This window comes from Cantharellus anzutake (assembly GCF_015039405.1).
Source record: "Cantharellus anzutake strain C23 chromosome Unknown EI90scaffold_7, whole genome shotgun sequence".
NCBI classification, from domain to species: domain Eukaryota; kingdom Fungi; phylum Basidiomycota; class Agaricomycetes; order Cantharellales; family Hydnaceae; genus Cantharellus; species Cantharellus anzutake.
This window is the reverse complement of record NW_024066957.1, coordinates 1,422,875-1,443,972: the sequence shown is the minus strand read 5'-3', so window position 1 is coordinate 1,443,972 and position 21,098 is coordinate 1,422,875. Positions and strand designations below refer to the sequence as shown.

The 21,098-nt window shown below is 50.6% G+C and overlaps 6 protein-coding genes across 6 annotated transcripts; 3 read left to right on the top strand and 3 right to left on the bottom strand.

The window, feature by feature from the left end:
* Positions 1–2,466: 2,466 nt before the first annotated feature.
* On the top strand, positions 2,467–3,655 carry EI90DRAFT_3118188 (uncharacterized protein; the record flags this gene model as incomplete). The annotated part of the gene is made up of 4 exons (XM_039063071.1): positions 2,467–2,946; positions 3,012–3,092; positions 3,144–3,226; positions 3,286–3,655. 4 exons carry the CDS (start codon positions 2,467–2,469, stop codon positions 3,653–3,655), a joined length of 1,014 nt encoding a protein of 337 aa, XP_038920976.1.
* A 549-nt stretch (positions 3,656–4,204) lies between these two features.
* EI90DRAFT_2828897 (uncharacterized protein) lies at positions 4,205–4,363 on the top strand (the record flags this gene model as incomplete). The annotated part of the gene is made up of 1 exon (XM_039053602.1): positions 4,205–4,363. A coding segment is annotated over one exon (159 nt), but the record flags the coding sequence as incomplete, so codon positions are not given.
* Positions 4,364–7,462: 3,099 nt separating this feature from the next.
* EI90DRAFT_3286613 (uncharacterized protein) lies at positions 7,463–11,325 on the top strand (the record flags this gene model as incomplete). Its single annotated transcript, XM_039067017.1, has 12 exons — positions 7,463–7,974; positions 8,031–8,360; positions 8,416–8,561; positions 8,617–8,711; positions 8,937–9,020; positions 9,057–9,429; positions 9,468–9,837; positions 9,913–10,025; positions 10,101–10,225; positions 10,473–10,559; positions 10,695–10,829; positions 10,924–11,325. Exons 1-12 carry the CDS (start codon positions 7,511–7,513, stop codon positions 11,323–11,325), a joined length of 2,724 nt encoding a protein of 907 aa, XP_038920974.1. The 5' UTR covers positions 7,463–7,510.
* A 1,199-nt stretch (positions 11,326–12,524) lies between these two features.
* On the bottom strand, positions 12,525–15,076 carry EI90DRAFT_2457861 (uncharacterized protein). The gene is made up of 4 exons (XM_039053057.1): positions 14,858–15,076; positions 13,727–14,803; positions 13,033–13,608; positions 12,525–12,966 (listed from the first exon to the last, which is right to left on the bottom strand). The coding sequence occupies exons 1-4, from the start codon at positions 14,957–14,959 to the stop codon at positions 12,646–12,648; spliced, it is 2,076 nt and encodes a 691-aa protein (XP_038920973.1). The 5' UTR covers positions 14,960–15,076; the 3' UTR covers positions 12,525–12,645.
* Positions 15,077–15,912: 836 nt separating this feature from the next.
* Positions 15,913–17,764, bottom strand: EI90DRAFT_3040300 (uncharacterized protein). The gene is made up of 5 exons (XM_039059008.1): positions 16,817–17,764; positions 16,780–16,796; positions 16,414–16,650; positions 16,194–16,291; positions 15,913–16,093 (listed from the first exon to the last, which is right to left on the bottom strand). The coding sequence occupies exons 1-5, from the start codon at positions 17,542–17,544 to the stop codon at positions 16,025–16,027; spliced, it is 1,149 nt and encodes a 382-aa protein (XP_038920972.1). The 5' UTR covers positions 17,545–17,764; the 3' UTR covers positions 15,913–16,024.
* Positions 17,765–18,036: 272 nt separating this feature from the next.
* EI90DRAFT_2908566 (uncharacterized protein) lies at positions 18,037–21,062 on the bottom strand (the record flags this gene model as incomplete). Its single annotated transcript, XM_039054335.1, has 8 exons — positions 18,037–18,167; positions 18,580–18,734; positions 19,082–19,441; positions 19,665–19,839; positions 19,934–20,077; positions 20,155–20,275; positions 20,382–20,623; positions 20,750–21,062. The coding sequence occupies 8 exons, from the start codon at positions 21,060–21,062 to the stop codon at positions 18,037–18,039; spliced, it is 1,641 nt and encodes a 546-aa protein (XP_038920971.1).
* Positions 21,063–21,098: the final 36 nt, after the last annotated feature.

The window sequence follows — 21,098 nt, the reverse complement described above, 5'->3', positions numbered from 1 at the left end:
GCGGCCAATCTCTCTCGCCGCTCGGTCCGTTCGGTCTACTTGGAGAGAAGGAAGGCAGGGGGCAGGAAAATAAGATCGCCAGGAGAGAGAGAAAAAAAGTGGTCTGCCTTGAGGGCGGATTTGCGCTTCGTGGACGATTCCCCGCATCACGCTTGATGCCAGTGCATCGGTGGGTAGTATAGTCATGGACGATGGAAGGCACTGACAGTCGGTACCCAAACAACACGGGTGCTTCGGGAATTTGGAACACCGTACCACCCTCGTTCCATTTCACGCCTCCCTTTCCCACTTTCTGGCGCTGCTGTCTGATGACGGCAGCCTTCTTTTTGCCCGTCATATCAGCCCTGTCACCTTTGCTGGCGCCTCTGCCGACTGGGATGTGTTTTTTTTTTTTTTTCATTGTACAACACGATTTGAATTGAAAATAATAACATGAATTTTGAACCGAATATTTCGAGAAGGGAAATCGCGTTGTAATTTGGCTGTCGAGAAGAAATGGAAGAAATATCAATATTACTTTGTGTCAGGAAATATGAATCATATTATTGTAATGATTATTCAGTGAACCCTTGGATATTTATCCGCGTGCCGGCTGTGGGATGTCGATTGTGGAAACTGCTCTGGCTTTCGACCCGGTGGCTTTTAGTTGGGGGATGGTAAACTGGGTTGGCAGATTCTGCCTATGTGAATGTGAGCGCCAAGCGCGTCAAATTTTAGTTTGTGGACAGTGTACAAACGTGGATTCACTAGATTGGCTACACGTATTTGGGACATAAAAAATTCACCTCATTTTTTGGCGGCTTGATATTTTGCAGTACTGTACAGGGTGGTGATATCTTCATGCAAAATCGTTCGATAAGGGTTTGCTATGCCCAACATCCTCGATTTAAGGTGATAAGTATTTACAAGTATTCAATAAGTGAATTACAAGTCCCAGTTTAAGGCCGATTTAAGGAAAATTTAAGGGTACAAATCAATGGTGGATTATTTCTGAAAAAAGGAAAAGGGGGAGACGAGTAGCGGACATTGCCGCATCTGCCATCCACCTGGCTGTTGGTCGCCGCATTGCGTGCCCGTGCCCCAGCAACCATCCAGCTATGGGTCCGAGACAAACGGTGAGATATGGCACCTAGAATTAGTGTTGTTTGTTATTCTGACATTATCACCGTTTTGGTACTTTACAGCTGGGGCATGCTGCGGTCATCAGGCTGCGTGACCCAGCAATGGCGCTGCTATTGGTTCAGAAAAATGGTAAGATACTCGCTTAGGATCGTGATGTTTATTATTCTGACATCAACGTGCACTTGATATTTACAGCTGAGGCTCCCAGTGCTGAGGCACACTGCCGCCATCGCGTTGCTCACCCCAGCAACCAGCTGCCGTGTGACCAGAAAAATGGTGAGATATCCACTTGTGGTGGCGAGACTTATTATTCTGACATTATGCATTTGCAGCTGAGCCACCCGGCATTGAGGCACGTTGCCGTCGTTGCGTTGCCTACTCCGGCAACAACTCTCTCGAATCATTCCATCGATTCAGCTCACGACCGCCACGCCTGTAGCATCAACTCACATACCTCTTACCCTGGAGGCGACGGGGTGGGCCCAGACGTGTGACTCGGAAAACTGCGCGTCCTAGCCGCGACAAAGATACGAACACGATTACCCCTCATCCTCCCAAAATCGCCTTACCGTTCGAGTGCCACCTGCCCACTCATCCTTGGAGGTTCGCACACAGACTCACTCTGCCGGCTATCCGGACAGTTCGGCATACCATTCCATCGTCGGGCCATTCCCGCAGCGACTCCCTAGCAGGTATCTCTTCAATGTCCAGTCTCGGCCGAATCATCAAGCCCAGCAGACGTAATCCCTTTGGCCACGCGGCCACTGTTCTACCTCCACCTCCACTTCCTCCTCGACTCGTCATCCCCATGTGCGAGAATGTGGGCCTCAGCGACTGCCTTCTCGAGCAACGCCTCATTTTGGCTTTTATTCATGGACTCAACCTCATCTAGGGATGAAATGCCGAAGCTTGCTTGATTTCGACGTGATACCGGACCCCCCCCCCCCAATTGGCCGCTCCGCTGTAAGTGCTACTGCATGTGTCCGTTTTGGATATTTCGCAGACGGACGGACGGATTGCAGAGCAACACGACGACCCTCACATTCTCCCGCAAGCTCGCTCGCCAGATCTCACCGATCGTTCCCTCTCGCCATTCATTTCCTATCTCATGATCGCTGTAGTGCCATTTCGGTGCTAAACTGGATACATCCATTCTTCACCCTCTCCCGCCCTATCCCTCGTCGCCTCCTTGTGTCGCTCTTGACTCTATCAAGGTGACCACATGAATGGCACGAAACAATCCCTCAGCAACCTCGGGAACAATCATCGGCAGAATCGCTGCACCAGCAACTTCGACCCATTACAAGGCCAGGAATACGTCGCCAACTCGGTTTCGGCGGCACAATGGGACCCGCCGGTGAAGCGGATGACACTGAGCAAACACAGGAGCCATTCTCGTCTTCCGAGGATGAGGCACCTGCCGACCCAGATTCGGACATACCTGATGAGTTGCAAGTCATCCTCTCAAGCAGCTGTTCTACCCGATCATTGGATGATACGCTTTCTATCCCTCAGCCCCCTGAGTCGCCTTTGTCCGATCACTTGTCTCTACCAGTTACAACATCGGACTCGAACTCCTCTCCTGGTTCATTACCAGGCCCTCATATGCGTGAGGACGACACTGGCAAGAAGAGCTTCGACTTCACCGGTGAACTTAACCGTCTGAATCAAGGTGGTGTGCGACTCAGCTTCGTAGAGCAGTTGGAAGAGGCTTTCAAGACACCGCAAGTATTCCTTTCTGATTCTGGCTCTGCGTCAGAGTCGCGCGCAATTTCCCCTGTCTCACTGGACTGGGAGCTCCCCGTGGAACCTAAGGCCAACCTCGTGAGTCCTTGTTTAGACATGCGTTTTGGTTTGGGATGGTATTTGATGCATAATTTTCGATGCAGAATCGAACTGGGGAGCTGAATGGAGGCTTCCAGTTTGGCAAGCCAACAACGCCGTTAAACATCGCCGTTCCCCCAATGAAGGTATTTTCATTCAACCATGCGTCAAACATTTCATCTGTAATGCATTTTTAGGGACTTCACTCTCGCACAAACACTGAGACGAGTAACTTAAGTGCTCGCGAAATTGAGCTTCTCGAAGATTTGGATGCTTCAATGTGCGCCTTGGTGACATTAAACCTTTCCCTCGTCCACCCCTCATCCTCCCAAAATAAAGGGAGCGCTGTATCTCATTGGAATCTGATACGGAGTCCAAGCGGGAGGCTAGATTCTCAGTCACATACTGTGCCTCATCCCATAGCGGCCACAGTCGTGGAGAATCCGTAATGAGCATTTCATCTCTTGGATCCATTATCGATTCAGGTGTATCTGATCCGTTCGGATACTGGGATGAAATAGCTGGTCCTCAAATCCCATTGCCCCCTGCTCCGTCGTTAGGTCATTCCCACAGCGACTCACTAGCAAGCATCCCTTCAATGTCCAGTCTCGGCCGAATCATCAAGCCTGCAGACGCAATCCCTTCAGCTACACGACCACTGATAACGGTCATTCGCGAAGCATCTCTCAAGCTACCGACTTCTCTCTGAACGTTGATGACTCCAATCCCAGGGAGCGAAAGGCGAAGGGCAGAAAATCGACGGATTCTGAGAAATCGCAATTCTATTTTCAGAGCAGGCCTCCTCCGCTGTCGTTACTGGTGCAGTGGCAGAAGGTTTAAACACGATGAATACAAAGTCTTCATCCACCGCCGAGCCCATGTTTGTCGGAAGATGGAAGGGTAGTTTCTCTGCTCAACGATGACGTTAATAATGCTGCTGTCGTTCATTTGGGTCTGGCCCCGACGACCGCTAATGGTACTCCTTCGGCTACACCTACATCTGGCGCCCCTCATCACCATCAAGTATCCCTTAAATCACCCTTGTTCACTCAGCGATGGGCACTCCAACCACGACGTCTTCTGCAGCAGCTGCCGCAGGACATACACTGCCTCTGCGCCTGCACAATCATCCATTCAACATCAGCAACTCCTCTCCCCTGCCACCCCAACCACAAACCAAACTTCCCTTGTTCCACAACCACCACAACCACACGCTTTACCAAATGGAGGAACTGGTCGTGCCACTGCGACCGAGACGAAGCGTAATCATGTTTGCACGACGTGCTCCAAGGCGTTTACCACCAGTGGACATCTTGCCCGTCACACCCGCGTCCACATGGGCGAAAGGAATCACAAATGCCCTTTCCCAGGTTGTGAAACAAGATGTTCAAGGCAAAATAACTTGCAGCAACAGTGAGTACGACCTTTCCACTTGTGTGTGTGCGCTTGTACTGGGGCGTTTCTGACCAATGTGTTTTTCTTTATCCCACTAGATCTCAACGACCAATCTCGTGACTATGACTACTTCTCTTCCCTGACGATCCATCGACCTACATATCTGCGGCCTGGTCTTGCTTCCGTTTACCCACGCATGCCACTCTCCATCAAACCAAAAAAACTCACTCTCATCCTGACATCCCTATTCCGCGCCAAACGCGTTTGTCTCCGCATCAATCTGTTCATCGATCATTCTCGTACGAAATACTTCTTTCCCTTTTCCCTCTTCATTTACCTTTCACCCACGCCCATTCGACTATCGGTCCGGCCCCCATAACCACGTACACACCACCTGGATATTAAATGGAGTGATACCCTTTCCTCTAAAACAGTTTCCGCATTCATCTTTCTCCTCGATCCCGACGAACTTCCCACAACAAACGAGCTCAAATGGCGGTTGCTAATGCCAATGCTGCTGCGGCTGCGGCTGCGAACGCTAATGTTGCAGCAATGTCAGTCGCTAATGCCGCATTAGCAACCTATGATGAACAATGATGCCAACTTGATGAATCGGGGTGCCAATGGGAGTGTGATTCGAGCAACGACGAAGAGGGATAGGGAGATTTATACCCCTACCCCTCCCGCTAGTCCTGATGGTGCTACGGGGTTGGGTGGTTCGTATGGAACTGGAGGCGCTGGAAATGGGGGGAGTATAACACTTCATCTGGTTTCTGAAAGGGCTGGGGGTGATCCGTATCCGGGACATGGAGCAACATATGGTGCAATGTCTTCTCTCATGGTGTTGGTGCCACCACTACCGCTGGTGTCGGTGTTGGAGTTGCCGTAGGCGGATATGGTGTCCCTATGAGCAATGGGAAGGGAATGAATGGGTATGGCATCTATGGCGGGCAGACGGAGGGGCCTGTGGTATTGTTTTCACCAACAGATTACCCTCAACCTCCCCAACCGCATTCGCATTCACATCCCCATTCAAGCGGAAGTGAGGGCCATAGAGAAGCTGGTAACCCTTCCTCGAGCTACCCTTCTCCTTTGAGTCATTCTGGAACTGGTGCCGGTGGGAACGGTGTGAATGGGACCAGTGGAACTACCGGCGGCGCACACCCTGGAATACATCGTTCTAATTCTTATGCTTCTCATCATTTGAGCACACATGATTCGCCATATCACTCTGCTGTTAACATTAATTCTGGATCTCACATAAGTCACTTCATTTTCTACGATTTTCCCTCTTCTTCGATGCGCTGGCTTTGCTTCTCTTTCCGAACCATGGTTCCATTGTATTGACAACCATCGCTCCAGACACTCCCCCCTGGCTCCGCATCAGAGTCGCCCACGGAGGTTCGCACCCAGACTCACTCTGCCGGCTATCCGGACAGTTTGGCATACACCATTCCATCGTCGGGCCATTCCCACAGCGGCTCACTAGCAAGTATCCCTTCAATGTCCAGTCTCGGCCGGATCATCAAGCCCAGCAGACGTAATCCCTTTGGTTACGCAGCCACTGTTCCACCTCCACCTCCACTTCCTCCTCGACTCATCATCCCCATGTGCGAATGGTGTGCCTCAGCGACTGCCTTCAAGCGACATCTCATGTATTCATGGACTCAACCCCATCTAATGATGAACTCGGTTTCGACGTGATGCCGGACCCCTCCAACATCGTAAGTGCTACTGTATGTGTCCATTTTGGATATTCCGCAGGCGGACAGATGGACTGTAGAGCAACATGACGACCCTCACATTCTCCCGCAAGCTCGCTCGCCAGATCTCACCGATCCTTCCCTCTCACCACCCATTCCCTATTTCGGTGCTAAACTGGACACATCCATTCTTCACCCTCTCCTGCCCTATCCCTCGTCACCTCCTCGTGTCGCTCTCGACTCTATCAAGGTGACTGCACGAACGGCACAAAGGCACTGATAGGGAGACAAAACCCCGTGCCAGCATTGATTCCGAAAAGGAGCGCGAGAAAAAGAAGTGGACTATAGGCTTAGGAAAGGACAGCAAAGACAAAGAGAAGCAAGGCCGAGGCAGTAAGTGCTATTTGGGCACTCGCATGTTAATCCACCCTTTCGTTAACCCCCCATATTAGCCACTGTTGCTGGTACACAGACATCGAGCGTCTTGCAAGGGTCGTCTCAACCGGCTTCGATCTCATCCGCGTCCATACTCAGTCCGACCACCCCATATCTTTCCCCCGACTCAGCTCATGCCACCTGCGCCTCGTCTTGCTTCGCTGATGGAGTACTTGCGGCAGCCCAGCCTAGCGGTGCTGCATGAGAGTACAGTGAGTGTGGCGCGCTCTTTCTCCATCTCTTTCTTTTTTGTCTTTTCTCTTGCTGACAATTGATCTCTGCCGTTCCCCAGGACTGTAGCCATCCCGGACATGCTGTATCTCCCTCGCCATTTCAGATGAAGCTGATGGCATTGGATTCGCTCGTGGGCTTTCAAACGCCGTCCCATCCCATTTGGAAGAGTGGTTGGGGGAACATGCAAATCACAGGCACGGCCATGGCAGCTCCGCTCACCAGCTTTGTCCCCCACTGGGACTGCACAATTCCTTCTTAAGGGACCCGAGCAAAACCGTGGTGGATCTCTTGCTGTGCAACCGATGCACTCAGTTCGCTCCATGGCCAGAATAGGTGGTTGGGGTCGCAATTCTCCTGCAACTTCATGGAGTCCAAGTGGGAGGCTAGATTCTTGGTGACGGACTGTGCCCCAGTCGTGGAGAATCTGTAATGAGCATGTCATCTCTTGGATTCATTATTGACTCAGGTGTATCTGATCCGTTCGGATACAAGGATGAAATATCTGGTCCTCAAATCCCATTTCCCCCTGCTCCGTTGTCAGGCCATTCCATAGTCTTCATGTAGATAGTAACATAACTGTGTGTGGTGTGTGCGACTCGTTCAAGGATGCCCACCCTATCGCCAACCTGTCAACGTCAACCCACTTCAGGCAATTGATGCATCTTTGATGGATAGTGAAATCCTTGTTGGACTCCGGCTGCCCCAATGGTATGAAAGGATTAAGGGATGCAATCCCTGGGTGCTGTGTCCCTCACTATCAGCCTGTGCTTTGATGTGACACGTGAAACTCGGTGCCGATGCTGGCTCATAACTGCCCATCCATCCTAGTACTTTCACCCACTATGCCCAAAGTTAAGAAGGGATGTCATCTGCTGAAGCATGCAACTTCAAATGTGCGGAAGAAGCTGGCTCTGCACTCTGAGCTGGGGTCAGGCCCCACTTCTGCGCTGGAATTGATAGATACACACCTCCAGTCCACTTCCACGCAACGGAACTATAGCTCAGCAATAACCAATGCCAAGAAGTGGTTGGAAGAGAATTGCCTCAAGTACAGTAACCCACTGTTGTCATCCCCTGAGGATCCAAATCCGGAGGCATATCTCTTTCAACACAAGGATGCTCTCCTTGCTTTCGACAAACCTGTGGAAATTACTGCCAAACTACTGGCTGCATACATCACATTCCGCGCTACTGATCAGAACAAGTCTGTCTCAACTGTAGACATACTCCGCTCCGCATTCAAGTGGCACTTCAGGAAACTGTGAGTAGCGACATAAAATTTACGAAGTGAAGTGATCATTTCTGATTCCCCTCTAGAGGATTTGAGGGCACTTGGCATCCGCACCCTTATCCTGAAAAGTGCCAGGGAAACCCATGTGAATCCAGTCTGATCATTGACCTTGTCAAATCTGTGAAGAATTTGCGCGCATCTGAGGGAACTATCCGGAATCATGCAAGGGCAATCCAGATTAGCGACATTAAGGCTATTCAGGCTGTCACTGCTACTCAATGTCCTCCAGACCTGATTAGCAAGGCTCTTGACCCTAGTATTCCCAGCGAGTCCTTCACCCTTAAACAACGTGACAACATCCGCTCCCACCTCATGTTGTGTACACTAACATCTTTGGGCTGGACTCTATGGACAAGGTACCTACATCTCTGCTGTACCAACCCTTTATTCATATTTCAACTTTCAACATAGGAATGAAGAGCTCACTTCAATCCTTATTCAGCATCTTGATTGGGGACACAAGGAAGTCAGTCACAACCTTCCACACCTGCGCGTCACCCTGGTTAACCGCAAGGGCTGGCAAAAACAGAACCATAGTGATGAGTCTGGCTGCCAAGGTAAACTAAATCCAGTGGCCATCAGTCTATTGCTGGTCTGAGTCCGAGTTTATAGGGACACGGTATAATATCTATCCCCTCTATGGCATGGACACATTTTCCCAGCATGACGGACCCAATGTGACTCCGGAGCTTGATGCATATTGCCATGTGAGGCACTGGACTCAGTTTCTTTCTCTGCGATATTGCAGTGGAAAACCCTTGAAGCCTCACTATCCCCTCTTTCCCTCCTGCTCCCACCGTTCTCATGACATTCACTGGAATACAACGCTCTCAACCACCACCGTTAATGATCTTCTTGCCTATTATGGAAGGCAAGCGCAACTGGAAACTGACAGACTGACATCACACTGCTTCAGGCGTGGTGGTCTTCAGTACTGGTTTGCTCTTGCACCGGTTTTCAGAAGGTGGCCACTTCATCAGTGCCAGTGGTGGGGTGGGTGGGCACCTGGAGAAAATGTGAGTCTACACCGTTATCTCATCCACATTCCCAAGGCTCTCACAATATTCCAGCCATCTACACTCCTCAAATATGCTATGGATATGCTGATCACCACAGAAACAAACTATGGCGACTCACTTGCCCCGGTTCACATTGACAACTTAGAGTCTCAAAATGGAGCGATGTCGCAACTCAAAGCAATGACTGCAGAAGAAGCCCGCTCTCAGTTTGGCCACCTGGGTGAATACATGGGCCGCTTTGAGGAACGCATGGGCCGGTATGAGGAACACATGCACCACTTCAGGCATGGGCTCCGAAGCATTGATGACAGATTTGCTTCATTCCAAGTCTCACTGGATCAACTCAGGCACACGATAGGCTATCTTATTCCTCCTCACCCTGTTGCCTTCCACCACCATGTTACTGGTATGTCTGCTCAGTAATGGATCATACGTCCCTAACAGTTCAGCCAGGAGGACCCACTCAGTCAATGTGGCCACAGCCAACCTTACCCAGTGCTGCTCCCCCCCTTCCCCCCCTCGGCCCCGTCGCTTCCTCTCCACTTGCCCAGTCTCTATCCCACCCTCCATCAGGCTCCAGTCGGCCCCAGGAGCACCACGATGATGATGGCCGACCCGCTCCGGGTGCTGAGCACACCACCATTCCCCCAGTCCGCACACTTAAGGATGCCATTAAACAATGGCTGCATGGGGATGAGAATGAGCTCCGAGTGCCACTGAAGAACTGGAAGCGGGAATGGTACACTGGCAAGCACTCGAGCACACATGGAGTGACATATGGCAAGCGCCGTCGTGTTGGCCAGAAATATGACGAGTCTGTAGTCTCTTCCTTCTCTTCTCCTTTTGGTGACTAAATATCCACTAACACTAACACTTCCCCACTGTACAGAATGGGTGAGGCGGAGTTCCTGAAACACTATGGACTGAAGATGAGCGACAATTTCGGTACTGCACTTGAAAAGATTGGAGTGGAAGGGAAAAGAGACGGCACCATCAAGAGTCGTAAGAGTGGAAAATTACACCACTGAATGTACCTAAGTGTCATTTCACAATGATTATATTGCTCTTCCCAGTCAGATCACACATACCATTTGCGAGAGATCAGCGAAGAGATCTGTGCATGGCTAGAAAACCTCACGGCCCATACATCCTCTGAAAACCATCCGTTGGAGACGGGACCGACAGTGTCCGAAAGCGCTCGAGTAGGAAAACCCAGGGGATATTTTTGCTGATTTTTGTATCGTTTTCTCCCGGGGCCGACAAAGACATTCGCGAAATATCAGCGAGAGAATTCGGGCACGGCCAGGGAATCTCACGGCCCATACCTCTCTCAAAACTCATCCGTTGGGGACGTGACCGGTGGCGTCCGAAAGCCCTCGAGTAGGGGATTCCAATGAATATTTTCGTCGATTTTTATCGTCGGTTTTCCTTCCTCAATGGTGGACAAAGACATTCGCGGAAATTCAGCGAGAAAATCCGGGCATGGCTAGGAAATCTCACGGCGCGTACCTGGCTCAAAAACCATCTGTTGGGGACGTGACTGATGGCATCCGAAAGCACTCCAGTAGGGGATTCCAATAGATAATTTCGTCGATTTCCATCGTCGGTTTGCTCCCATGGTGGACAAAGACATTCGCGAAAAATCAGTGAGAAAAATCCGGGAATGGCTAGGAAATCTCACGGCGCGTACCTGGCTCAAAAACCATCCGTTGGGGACGGGACCGATGGTATCTGAAAGCGTTCGAGCAGGGTAACCCAGCGGGAAATTTCACCGAATTTTTGTCATCGCTTTCTACTGGACTGGAGGTCGACAAAGACGCTCACGAAAAATGAGCAAAAAAAAAAATCCGGGCACGGCTAGTAACATCTCACCGTATGACTCAAAAACCATCCATTCGAGAGCGGGGCTCGAGTCGAGCAGAATGGGATCGACGACGACGGCGGCGGCGAAGCGTCAGAAAGGGGCCGTGCGCGCGATTTGCATGTTCTCCCAACCGCTCCTCCAAATGGGACGGCACGGCCCACGAGCGAATCCAACGCCATCAGCTTCGTCCGAAACCGCGAGGATGGGATGTTGTGGGCGAGGGAGATACAGCGCGTTCGGGGAGCGGGGGAGGGGATGGCTACAGCCCAGCCCTGGGGAACGGCAGAGATCGATCGTCAGCGAGAGAAAAAACAAAAAAAAAAAAAAGGTAATGGAGAAAGGGAAAGAAAGAGTGCACCGCACTCACTTGTCTTCACTCTCGTGCTGCCGCAAGTACTTACTCCGTCAGTGAGGCGAGGCGAGGTGCAGGCGGCATGAGCTGGTGAGCGGAGCTGGCCGTGGCCGTGCGTTCTGCAACGAGAACGTGACTGCAACGTGACCGTGAAGATTGAATATTGGTTGGTGGGGGGGGAGGGAGAGAGCAAGGAAGGGGAGAAAGCCGAAATCGAACCAAACGAAGAAACGTGACAGGAGCTGGCAGGTGATTTGAATTTTGGGGATGCGAAATAATGAATGGCGGAAAGGGCCGGGTTACATGGGTCCATATGGGGAAACACCCAAAAAAAAAAATCCCAACGGAAGCAAACCAGCCCACCACGGCACGGACCGAATGAATCCATCCATCCGTTTCGGGCTCAGGTTTGGATCCGGATCCTTAAATTCCGAGATACAAGTAAGATGAGGAACATGACTGTTGTAAATCCGGCGTTCCAAATATGGCAACCTGCTTCAGCGGTTCACTCGCAACCCGGATGTAATATAGAAATGAGAAGAAACTGTAACTAACTAAAGAACATACGGTGCTAAAGCACCCATATTTATACTCCTGAATAACATTCCAGGCTCTTCTATGCCCAGCGCTTACGCAGGCGCCTAGTAACCCCTAGAATATTCTCGGATATTCCGGTTCAATCTAATCATGTGACTCGTATTCCAACAATGACGGACACTCCCATTTCCCGGACTTCACATTCAGGAATCCCTTGTTGAACGCAACACTTTCACCATAATGGATGAAACACAAGAACGAGTCAAGGGTCCAACCTTTTTTCATTATCGGGCATCACGATCCATCTAAAACAAATGTGGTACATATCATCTATGTAGTTGAGGTCGAGAAAAACAAAGAGCAGAAACGCAAAGAGTGAAGGTGAAAGTACGTGGGTCATGAAACAAGGACAAGGGGACATGAATGAGGAAGTCCATCTTCGAAAACAGTAAACAATGCAGATCAGTCCGTGACGATGCAAACTTTGGAAACGCAGTGGAGAGGGGAGACACGATAAGGGGTAGAATCCACGCCATGTGTGTGGTGATGAGACGAAAACAGGTGTGAAAAGTCCATAAAAAATAAAGTAGCAATCAGGAAAGATGGGGTCAAGTTGATGAACACACATGGCAACGCCAGCGCGCCTGAGGGAGATGCTTGTTTCCGAAAGTCAACCTGGAAAAATCCTGAGGGAAAGCGAATCCGGGTAATTGAACTGAAGAGTGGGGAGGCGAATATACTGGCGGACGAAGATAGGGATGGAAGAGAAACACAATGATGGAAAACCGGAGGGTGAAGGGAATGAGGGGGTTCTTTTCAGGCTGAATTTGTGGGGTCGGTATGGTTAGAGATTGGGAAAAAGACCCCTCTCAGCCAATAATCTTGCTAACCACAACGCCCCCACCTTCAAATAGCCTCGCGGAAACGCCTTCACCAAATACATCCGCAGTCCTTTCAAACTTAACGCCCTGCTTACACCAAGGCACCATCAACCCAGCCTCAGCCATCTTCGCCACGCTCCCCAACGCATCCCTTACATCTTCCCCTTCCGTATCCAACTCCGCATTGGGCATCACCCATTCATAACCTTTCTTCCTCTTGAGCGCACCCTGAATCGAACGGAGGTTAGATTTGAAGTTTGAGCTGGTGTAGGGGACGATATCAGGCGCATCGCCGACGAGCGTAGTAAACTGCCAGGTTGATTCAACGGATTTGTTATTCAAGCAAAAAAACGGAAAGCAAAGGAATAAACGTACCTGGCCGCCACTCTTCAAAACCCATCCTGAAGCTTCCCATATCCTCTTCCCACCAACAGTATCCAAAACATAATCGAACTCCCCCTCCTTACACTCCGCAATCACCACAAGCGGATCACCGACCATTACTCTCGACGCTCCATACATTTTTGCTCTCTCCTCAAACGTCGAGATTTTTTCTCCCTCCTCTTCCTCTTCACTTTGCTCTACCTCCTCAACCTGATGGCCCTCGCTTTTACTCGAAGATGTCGCGTTGCCCTTCCCACCCCTCCCATTCTGCATTGAACCTAATGCTCGCAACCCAACACCGCTGCCTGCAGGAACTTGGGCCGTGACAATAACATCGTGCGAACATAGCACCTGCACCATCAACGCCCCTGCGCCATCGTGTGCATTTAATACAAGTGCTTTTTTCCCCTTCACTACATTGGGTAATGTTCGTATGGCCCGATGCGTAGGTACGCCTGATAAAGGAAGAGACGCCACTTGTTCGAGGTGAAGATCGCTATGCATTAAGTTTGGCGCCCGGTGGACGCGCCGTCTGTCCACGATGATGAATTCTGCCAGTGCGCCGCACTGATAATCCCGTTCGAGTAAGCCATCATCAAACAGAAACAAAGACAAGAAACGGGGGAAAAGTGCAGTAAAACGATCAGTCGCCTGGCGCCGAACCCAACGAAAAGGGAATACCCACCTTGCCAAGATCGAGCAACCCGAACACCCAATCGCCTTTGCACACATTCCTAACCTCGAACCCAACTTCAACCGTCCTCCCAACAAAGCTCCTGCCTGGTACAAACCCACAGCCCTCCCCCCTCCCTCCCCCAACATCCCCTCCACCACTCCCTTCAACCTTCTCCTTAACAACAAGCGCGTCCAGCCAATCCAACCCAACCATAAACACCTGCACAAGCACCTGCCCACTCGTCAACTTATTTGGTGGGGGCGTATGAACGGAAAAAGCCAATGGACTTGGAGAATCCATTTTCAATTTCTCTCTCAAGTGTCCCGGCATCTCTAAGCTCCTCGATGCCCGGCCTCCACTCCCACCGCCACCAATCTTCATAGTACGACCACGAATGCCCCCACCAGACGAGCTGCTGCTAAACAAACCACTCATCCTATTTCCCTTCCCATTCAAACTACCCAATCCACCAAATACACTCAATCTCGTCAGTCCGACCAACCCTCCTTTGGTGCCACCGCTACCAACACTACCTCTCAATAGGGCTTCGGCAGCGCCGCGTCTAACCTCTACCGTAGCCATGCTGGTCTGCGCTAACCCACTTTTTGTAATGTCGATTTGGCTGCTAACCCTGTCCGGATGCTTTGACGGCGTGAACGCAGCTCTGGGCAAGACTAGCGAGCTATACGCACGATATATACCCCCAAAGGCTGAAGGCGAATATACCGACGACGCCGTCAACGAACCGTTGGGCAACGAAGAGTGTGGTGTTGAGGAACGAGTTGGAAGGGAGGCAGAGGAGGCGGATAAGATATGTGACTGCCCATTTATCCCGGGTAACGGGGATGGAATAAGGACCCTTCTCCCCGAAGTCTGATACGAGTTAAAACTATGTCTCGAGCTGCTCGTACCACTGACCCCGGAATAAATACTTGCCGTTCTCGAGCCCGTACCAGCCACATAACCCCTTCTCAGAATGGATCCTGACCCCGATCCACTCGCGGTCCTCATGGACAATGCATCTGTTGGGGCGGAAGCCGTCCTGGCGCGACTTAACGCAGACATAGGCGTGGGCCTTTGCTGCACCTGGGAAGGCACATGCAACGTCTCTGATGAAGGACCAGAATTGGCAGAACCAACCGTACGACCGGTACTTGCGCTATTCCCACTACCACTCCCGCCGCTCTCACTCCCTTCGTCTTCCCCCGCTTCCTCCTCGACTTCTTCTAGTATAAAACTCATCTTTTCTAGAAGTTTCGACTCGGAAATGCTGCTCCTGTGACGGTGACGTCTCTTGCCCCTCCCACTGCCGAGTCCATCAGTGGTTCCACGATCGTGAAGTACACTCCGACTAGTTTGCGATGAAGACGAGGCAGTGATGGAAGGCAGTGATGAAGAGGAGTGGAATGAATACCCTTTCCAATCTGAACTATCAAGCGGAACAAGCCACCTAACATCCTTGGCCCATTTAGCACCCTTAAACAGGGACGGAGGTGTAGCAGCAGCAGTGGAAGAACTTTTCTTCTTGGTTAATTTTGACTTTGATGAGGTTGTGGAAGATGCCGTGGCAGTCACGGTAGGGGTCTTCACGGAGTGGAGGATTCAAGGATGGTGGCAAAGAGGGGACACTAGATGATGAAGAGGACGGACCAGAGGTGGATGCAGACGCAGAAGGTAGAACCATACCCGTAGAAGGGTATCTGCTCGCCCCATCCACACCAGATCCCAAGGGAAGACTTTCACTCAGACTCGGTCGCGTCTCACTGGGCCCCGTTCCCGTCTCCAGATACTTCAACTCCCCCTCTTCATTTTTCTCTTTACCTCCCGCACTTCCAAAACTCTTCACACTCCCACTCCCAGAGCTCTTGCTGGATGGGACGGTCAAATGCGTCAGACCACTGACATCCCCATCCGACACGGACGATACATTCGATCTCGCCCCAGAATACCAGGAATACATCGTCACCCCGTCGTCTTCGTCATCGCCCTCACCATCGCTTCTCGAAAACCCCAACTCTAACGATAACAACTCCTGCAATCCAGCCCCATGTAACGTGACAGCAGGCAAACTAACGCTTGGCGTCGGCGTCGGCGTCGGCGTAGGTTGTTCGAAGGCAGGAGTGTGGGAATCTGATTGACCTTGTTGTTCTTGAGATTGGGATTGAGAGGCGTGGGACTGGGAGAGCAACCGAGCGGTCATCTCATCAGACAGTAGTGAGGCCGTGATAGGGACAGGTGGAAGCACTAGTGTACTTGCAGCAATAGTCATGGACGTAGACGTAAGTACGCCCTTACCCCCTCCACCCGTTAACCGCGTTTTATGGGTGTGTGCATACGGATAAGCACGTCCGGAGAACATAGTGTCGTTGTCGTTCTCTGTGGAACACGCAGTGTCAGCAGTGACGTTATTGATGTCGCTGCGCGCTTGGTCCAGTGCCTGGCTTACGTGGTCCTCGTTGAGTGTAGAGCTAGAGACAGCAGCAGGCGTCCCGGGTGGGGTGAAGTACGCAGTAGAGTCAGAATCGCTCCCAAGAGCACTGGAGACGGAGGAAGGGGAGGAAGCTGCCGGAGAAACTGAGGGGAGCCAAACTAAAAACAAGGGCAACAAGAAGAAAATCGGGTGATACATGGAGCAGAAACGTGCAATCACTATTAGTTCAAAGTTAGCGCATGATGACTAAGCTGACAATACGTACAAGGAACGGCCGCGGGACTACTGCCAAGAGGTCGAGGTGAAGGACAGGGCTCGATGAGAGCAGGAGTGGGCGCGTCACTTTGGGACGTTGGGGGTATTTCCCTGCACGGAGTAACGTCAGGGAGAGAAGGTGAAGGATTTAATGAGTGCTGCGGAAAAGACCCGAGTGATGATATTTCATGTTGGTGCTGTGGGTCAGGCAGCTGTTGATGAAATGTGGTAGGATGAACCGAAGAACCTGAGAGTGATTCGATGACAGTATTAGCACAGGTAAAGGGAAAAGCGGGAGGACAAAACGAGTTATGAATAGTCTTATCGTTCCCCGCGTAAAGCCGAGGCGGGTTGGGCAGATGACGGTCAGATTCACCTTCACCCTGACTAGTGCTTCGACTCCGAGCCTGAACGTGTGCAGGGTCTCCTCTTCCATCTGGCATCCGTCAACAATGTGGTGCGACTGATGCTCACCACTAATTTTATCGCTCATGGCAAATGAAATAGCGAATGTATCTCCTCTGTCATTGTCATTGACGTAAAATCCCGCATTTGGACGAGCAGACCCGTGTCCTGCAAGCTGTGGTGCTGCTTGTGGCAATTGTTCATATTGCTGCTCCTGTTCCTGTTCAGGCATTGGATTGGTTAGGGTGGATCCTTTCGATTTGGCCTCCATTGAGGGGAATTCGATAATACTCGGCAGCGGCTTCCAAGCATTCACTACATTCCCTCCCTCTGCATTCCGCGCAACAACGCGCTGTTGCTGCAGTGGGCGATGCCGCTTCTTCCTCGATTTCATCGCCGTCTTAGGGTAACTGTCATGATAGCAATGGTTACCGCTCATCAAGGCGTCTACGATGTCCCCGTTTGCGTCTTCTTCAGGTTGCCCTGAAATGGTAAGGGTATGAGTAACATCAACTCCTGCCGCCGCAGCCATTTCCTTATAAGCCGAATAATACTCCGGTCGACGTGTATGTGCATGTGAGGAACGCGTCGGAAGACTTGAATTCGAAGTGATTCCAGCTTGAGCATAGGTGTAGTATGGGTAGTTAACGCCGCTGATCGATAGACCTTCTGCTTCGGCCACATAACTCTTCGTTGGCTGGCGTAATATTCGTTGTTTGAGTGTTGGTTTTGGCATGACGAGGAGGGTAGAAACGTGCGGCAAGGAAAAGTCGAATGGGATTGCAACACACGTCGGCGTCGTGCAAAACGGAAAATCTCAGAAGTCAAGTTGAAGATGAAGATGAAGATGAAGATGAGAGGAAGAAGACCAAGGAGGAGTGTCTTGAAGTCGTCTCTCAGTTCAAGTCTTGCCCAATGACGCCCGAAGGCCGGATCTGAATTGAATTGTCTCATGGGCAACACTCCAATACTGATGTAATCAATACAAATTCGGGCATTATCAATTCACACGCTTGAAACAAGCTTTTTTCGCTCAATTCCCACCGAACACGAACGAGCGCTTATTTGACCTCCGTTCCTTCCAAGCACAATCCTCCATGAGACTAGGCTCCCGTCTTAGCTGGTAAAGCATCCCAGACCCTGGTCCACTCACCAACGTGCTTCTTTGCGGTGCTCGCACTGGAATTTGATCATGATCCCGCGCGCATCAGAGGTCGCAACAATATTTCTATTTTCCAATACAAAAATCCTGAAAAATACTGTCCAAAATATCCTCGACATCAATCACACCACTTATCCGTCCAATTTCCCTACTTGCATATCTTAACTCCTCCGCCCCCAACACGATATCATTTGGGCCTGGGTAGTGGGTGGTACGAATGAGGCCAGTCCATCGTCGATCCACGAATTCACCCAATTTCCCGCAATTGGTCAATGTCAAATGCCGATATATGCGCCATCCGTCGCATCCCAACGAAGGTCATGCATTTTCCAGGAGAGGGGGCACGTGTCACGGGGTGAATGTGAAGTGCAGTAGCATGCATGCAGACGTGAGAGAAAGTGGGGGAGCGCAGAGAATAGCGGGTTAGTTAGATGAATGAACGGGCAGAGAACCAAACATAAGGGATTGAGGACTATCAAGGCCACCCAATCAACAAACCAACCGTCATTATAATAATGGATTGCGAAGTACTGCCGACTCAAATGGTGTGCAGTACGGTGTATTCGAAAGGGTATACAAATCACAAGGGAACCAAAACCGGAAACTCACCAAATGCAAGAAAAGATTCCAAGTGAGCAAGGGCATTCTCCAAATGTTTACGATGTCGTTCGTGAGTAATGAGTAGCGTATCGCTCTCACCACCACCAGTACTGGTGGTAGAGAAAGGAGTAACCCCGGGATCTTCACCCTTCGCGAACCCAAACCTTGTTAAGAAACCGAATTAATATCCATCATCATCGGTCCGACGGAATCGCATTCGATGGGAAACAATTCTGTCACGCATCAGCGTCGGCCAGTCCAAATCCAATCCAACCTATTCGAAGTCAACCAACCCCAAAACGGAGGAAGGCCGAATGATAAAATATGGTTTTGGGCAAAATAAATTTTACCCGAAATGGATTAGGTTGGAGCGGAATGGGCACTGGCGTTCCTCCTCCGAAATTCAATGCATGAGATAAAGAAGTAGGACATTGGCGAATGACGCCAGGCGATTTCGCCTTTCCCACCCCAGCGAAAAAAAAAAAAGAACGAAATGCATGCAAACACTTACCGCTCCTTCAAAACCTCTACCATGTCACTTAAGAAAGCATCCACTCCATCATTGTTCAACACGCTCGCCGTCCACACGCGTCCGGGATTTATGTTCATATTCGCAGTCAGCCCACTCGGGAGATAGGGTTGAGTAGGGGTAGTCGGGGATGAAAATGAAAGTGGAAAGCTTGGAGCAAGATCTCGTTTATTTATCAAAATCAATGTGTTATTGTCGATATGCGCTGCGACATCTGGAGGGATTCGTGTCGACGGTGACCTGTCTCCGACCATTGCTTGAGAATCTAGCGTCACCGATGAAGAAAAGGATAGTAAGTCGGGCAACGAGAGAAGACAGAGTTTCACGTCGGCGCTCTCAATCCTGCGAAGCCCAATGATACGGACAGGCAGGCATCCGATGAATTTATCATCGGTCAACAGGCCGACCAACCGATCAACCGACGGACCGGCCGACGCGGGGAAGAGGGGAGATTAGGAACCAAAATAAAAATTCCCAAGTCATCACGCGAAGAAATGGAAATATAGCCCGAGAACGGAATCAATAACTGTATAAATTAGTATGTAATGATATGCATACAACTCACACTTCACTCGCTCGCTGAATTCCAATCCTCTCAATAACATCTTCCGTTTCTGCGCCACTCCTCAATCCAGCCGTATCGAATGCAATGACGGGCATTCCACCTATATCCAGTGAGATCTCAAGGACGTCCCGCGTTGTGCCTGGCAACGGAGTGACGATGGCCGCCTGTCTCTGCGCTAAATGAAGAGGGGAAAAAGCGTGATTATTGGGACGTGCGAGAATCACGAACTGGGAATCAGGTGGGCCTAACGAAGGATGAGTTAGACGCACCGAGGAAGTTAAGAAGGCTGCTCTTCCCAGCATTGGGCGGTCCGAAAATAGCCAAGCGTATGCCTCTTCGTATAATTTCGCCGCCTCTATTGTCGGAAAGATACCTTGCTATTGTATCGCGCAACTCTAAGGCCTTAGCTCGTGCTGTCCCAATCGAGACGAGTATCAGTGTCATTATGTGAATGGGCGATGAGTGGAGGATTAGTTGAAACCACTCTTACCCACGTCATAGACACCCTCTTCGATATCCTCTCCTTCCCCGAAATCAATGAGCGCTTCAACCAAAGCAAGACACCCAATAATATCCTTTCTTAACTTCTCATACCTCTTCTTCACAGCGCCCTAATCATAGGACAATTAGAAGTCAGATGTCATTCCCAGGACAACCCACTCTGAGCTCTGAACAACCATCTTCCGAATCAAACGGCTTCTAATCCACCCAACTCACCTCAACACCCCATCTAGCAACTTTCCTCTGAATCTCCGTTTCAGCATCAATGAGGTCTCTCACAGCTTCAGCCTGTGTTAAATCCATCTTCCCATGCTTGAATGCCCATAACGTGAATTCTCCCGGTTCAGCGGGTCGAAGCCTTGGTAGAGTTGAAAGAGCACGAAGAATTGAGGTGATTAAAGCCGAGCCTGAGTGGGTGTGAAGTTCAAACGTCGGAAGGGACGTGTACGAATGTGGGGCTGGCTTGGATTGAAAATGCAGAACGAAAAATATGGGATTGAACGGATCAACGATTCGTTACGAGTGTGAAGTGAGAGGGCATCAAAAAAAATGAGATCAAGTAATGCTTCGCCTGTAAAACGCACCATGAAAGAAAACTGCCATCCCATCATCTAACACTTCACCCGTCCGGGGATGCACAACCTCGCACCTAACCATTTCTCCCGCTCTCACACACTCATTTCCGTATTCCTTTCCGTCCCCCCTTCCTTTTCCTACCCTTCTCACAACTCTCTTCCATGCATCCAAAGCATGCGGACCCGAAACGCGTATCACGCCGATCCCACCGCGGCCAGGAGGCGTAGCGAGCGCAAAAATCGTATCCCTCCCCGCATGCGTTTCGGGGAGCGCAGGCGGATGGACAAATGATCCGGCGGAAATCCTTCTCGATGGTATCATCATTGGAAGTGGTGGTTGCGTGATTGCAATATGGTT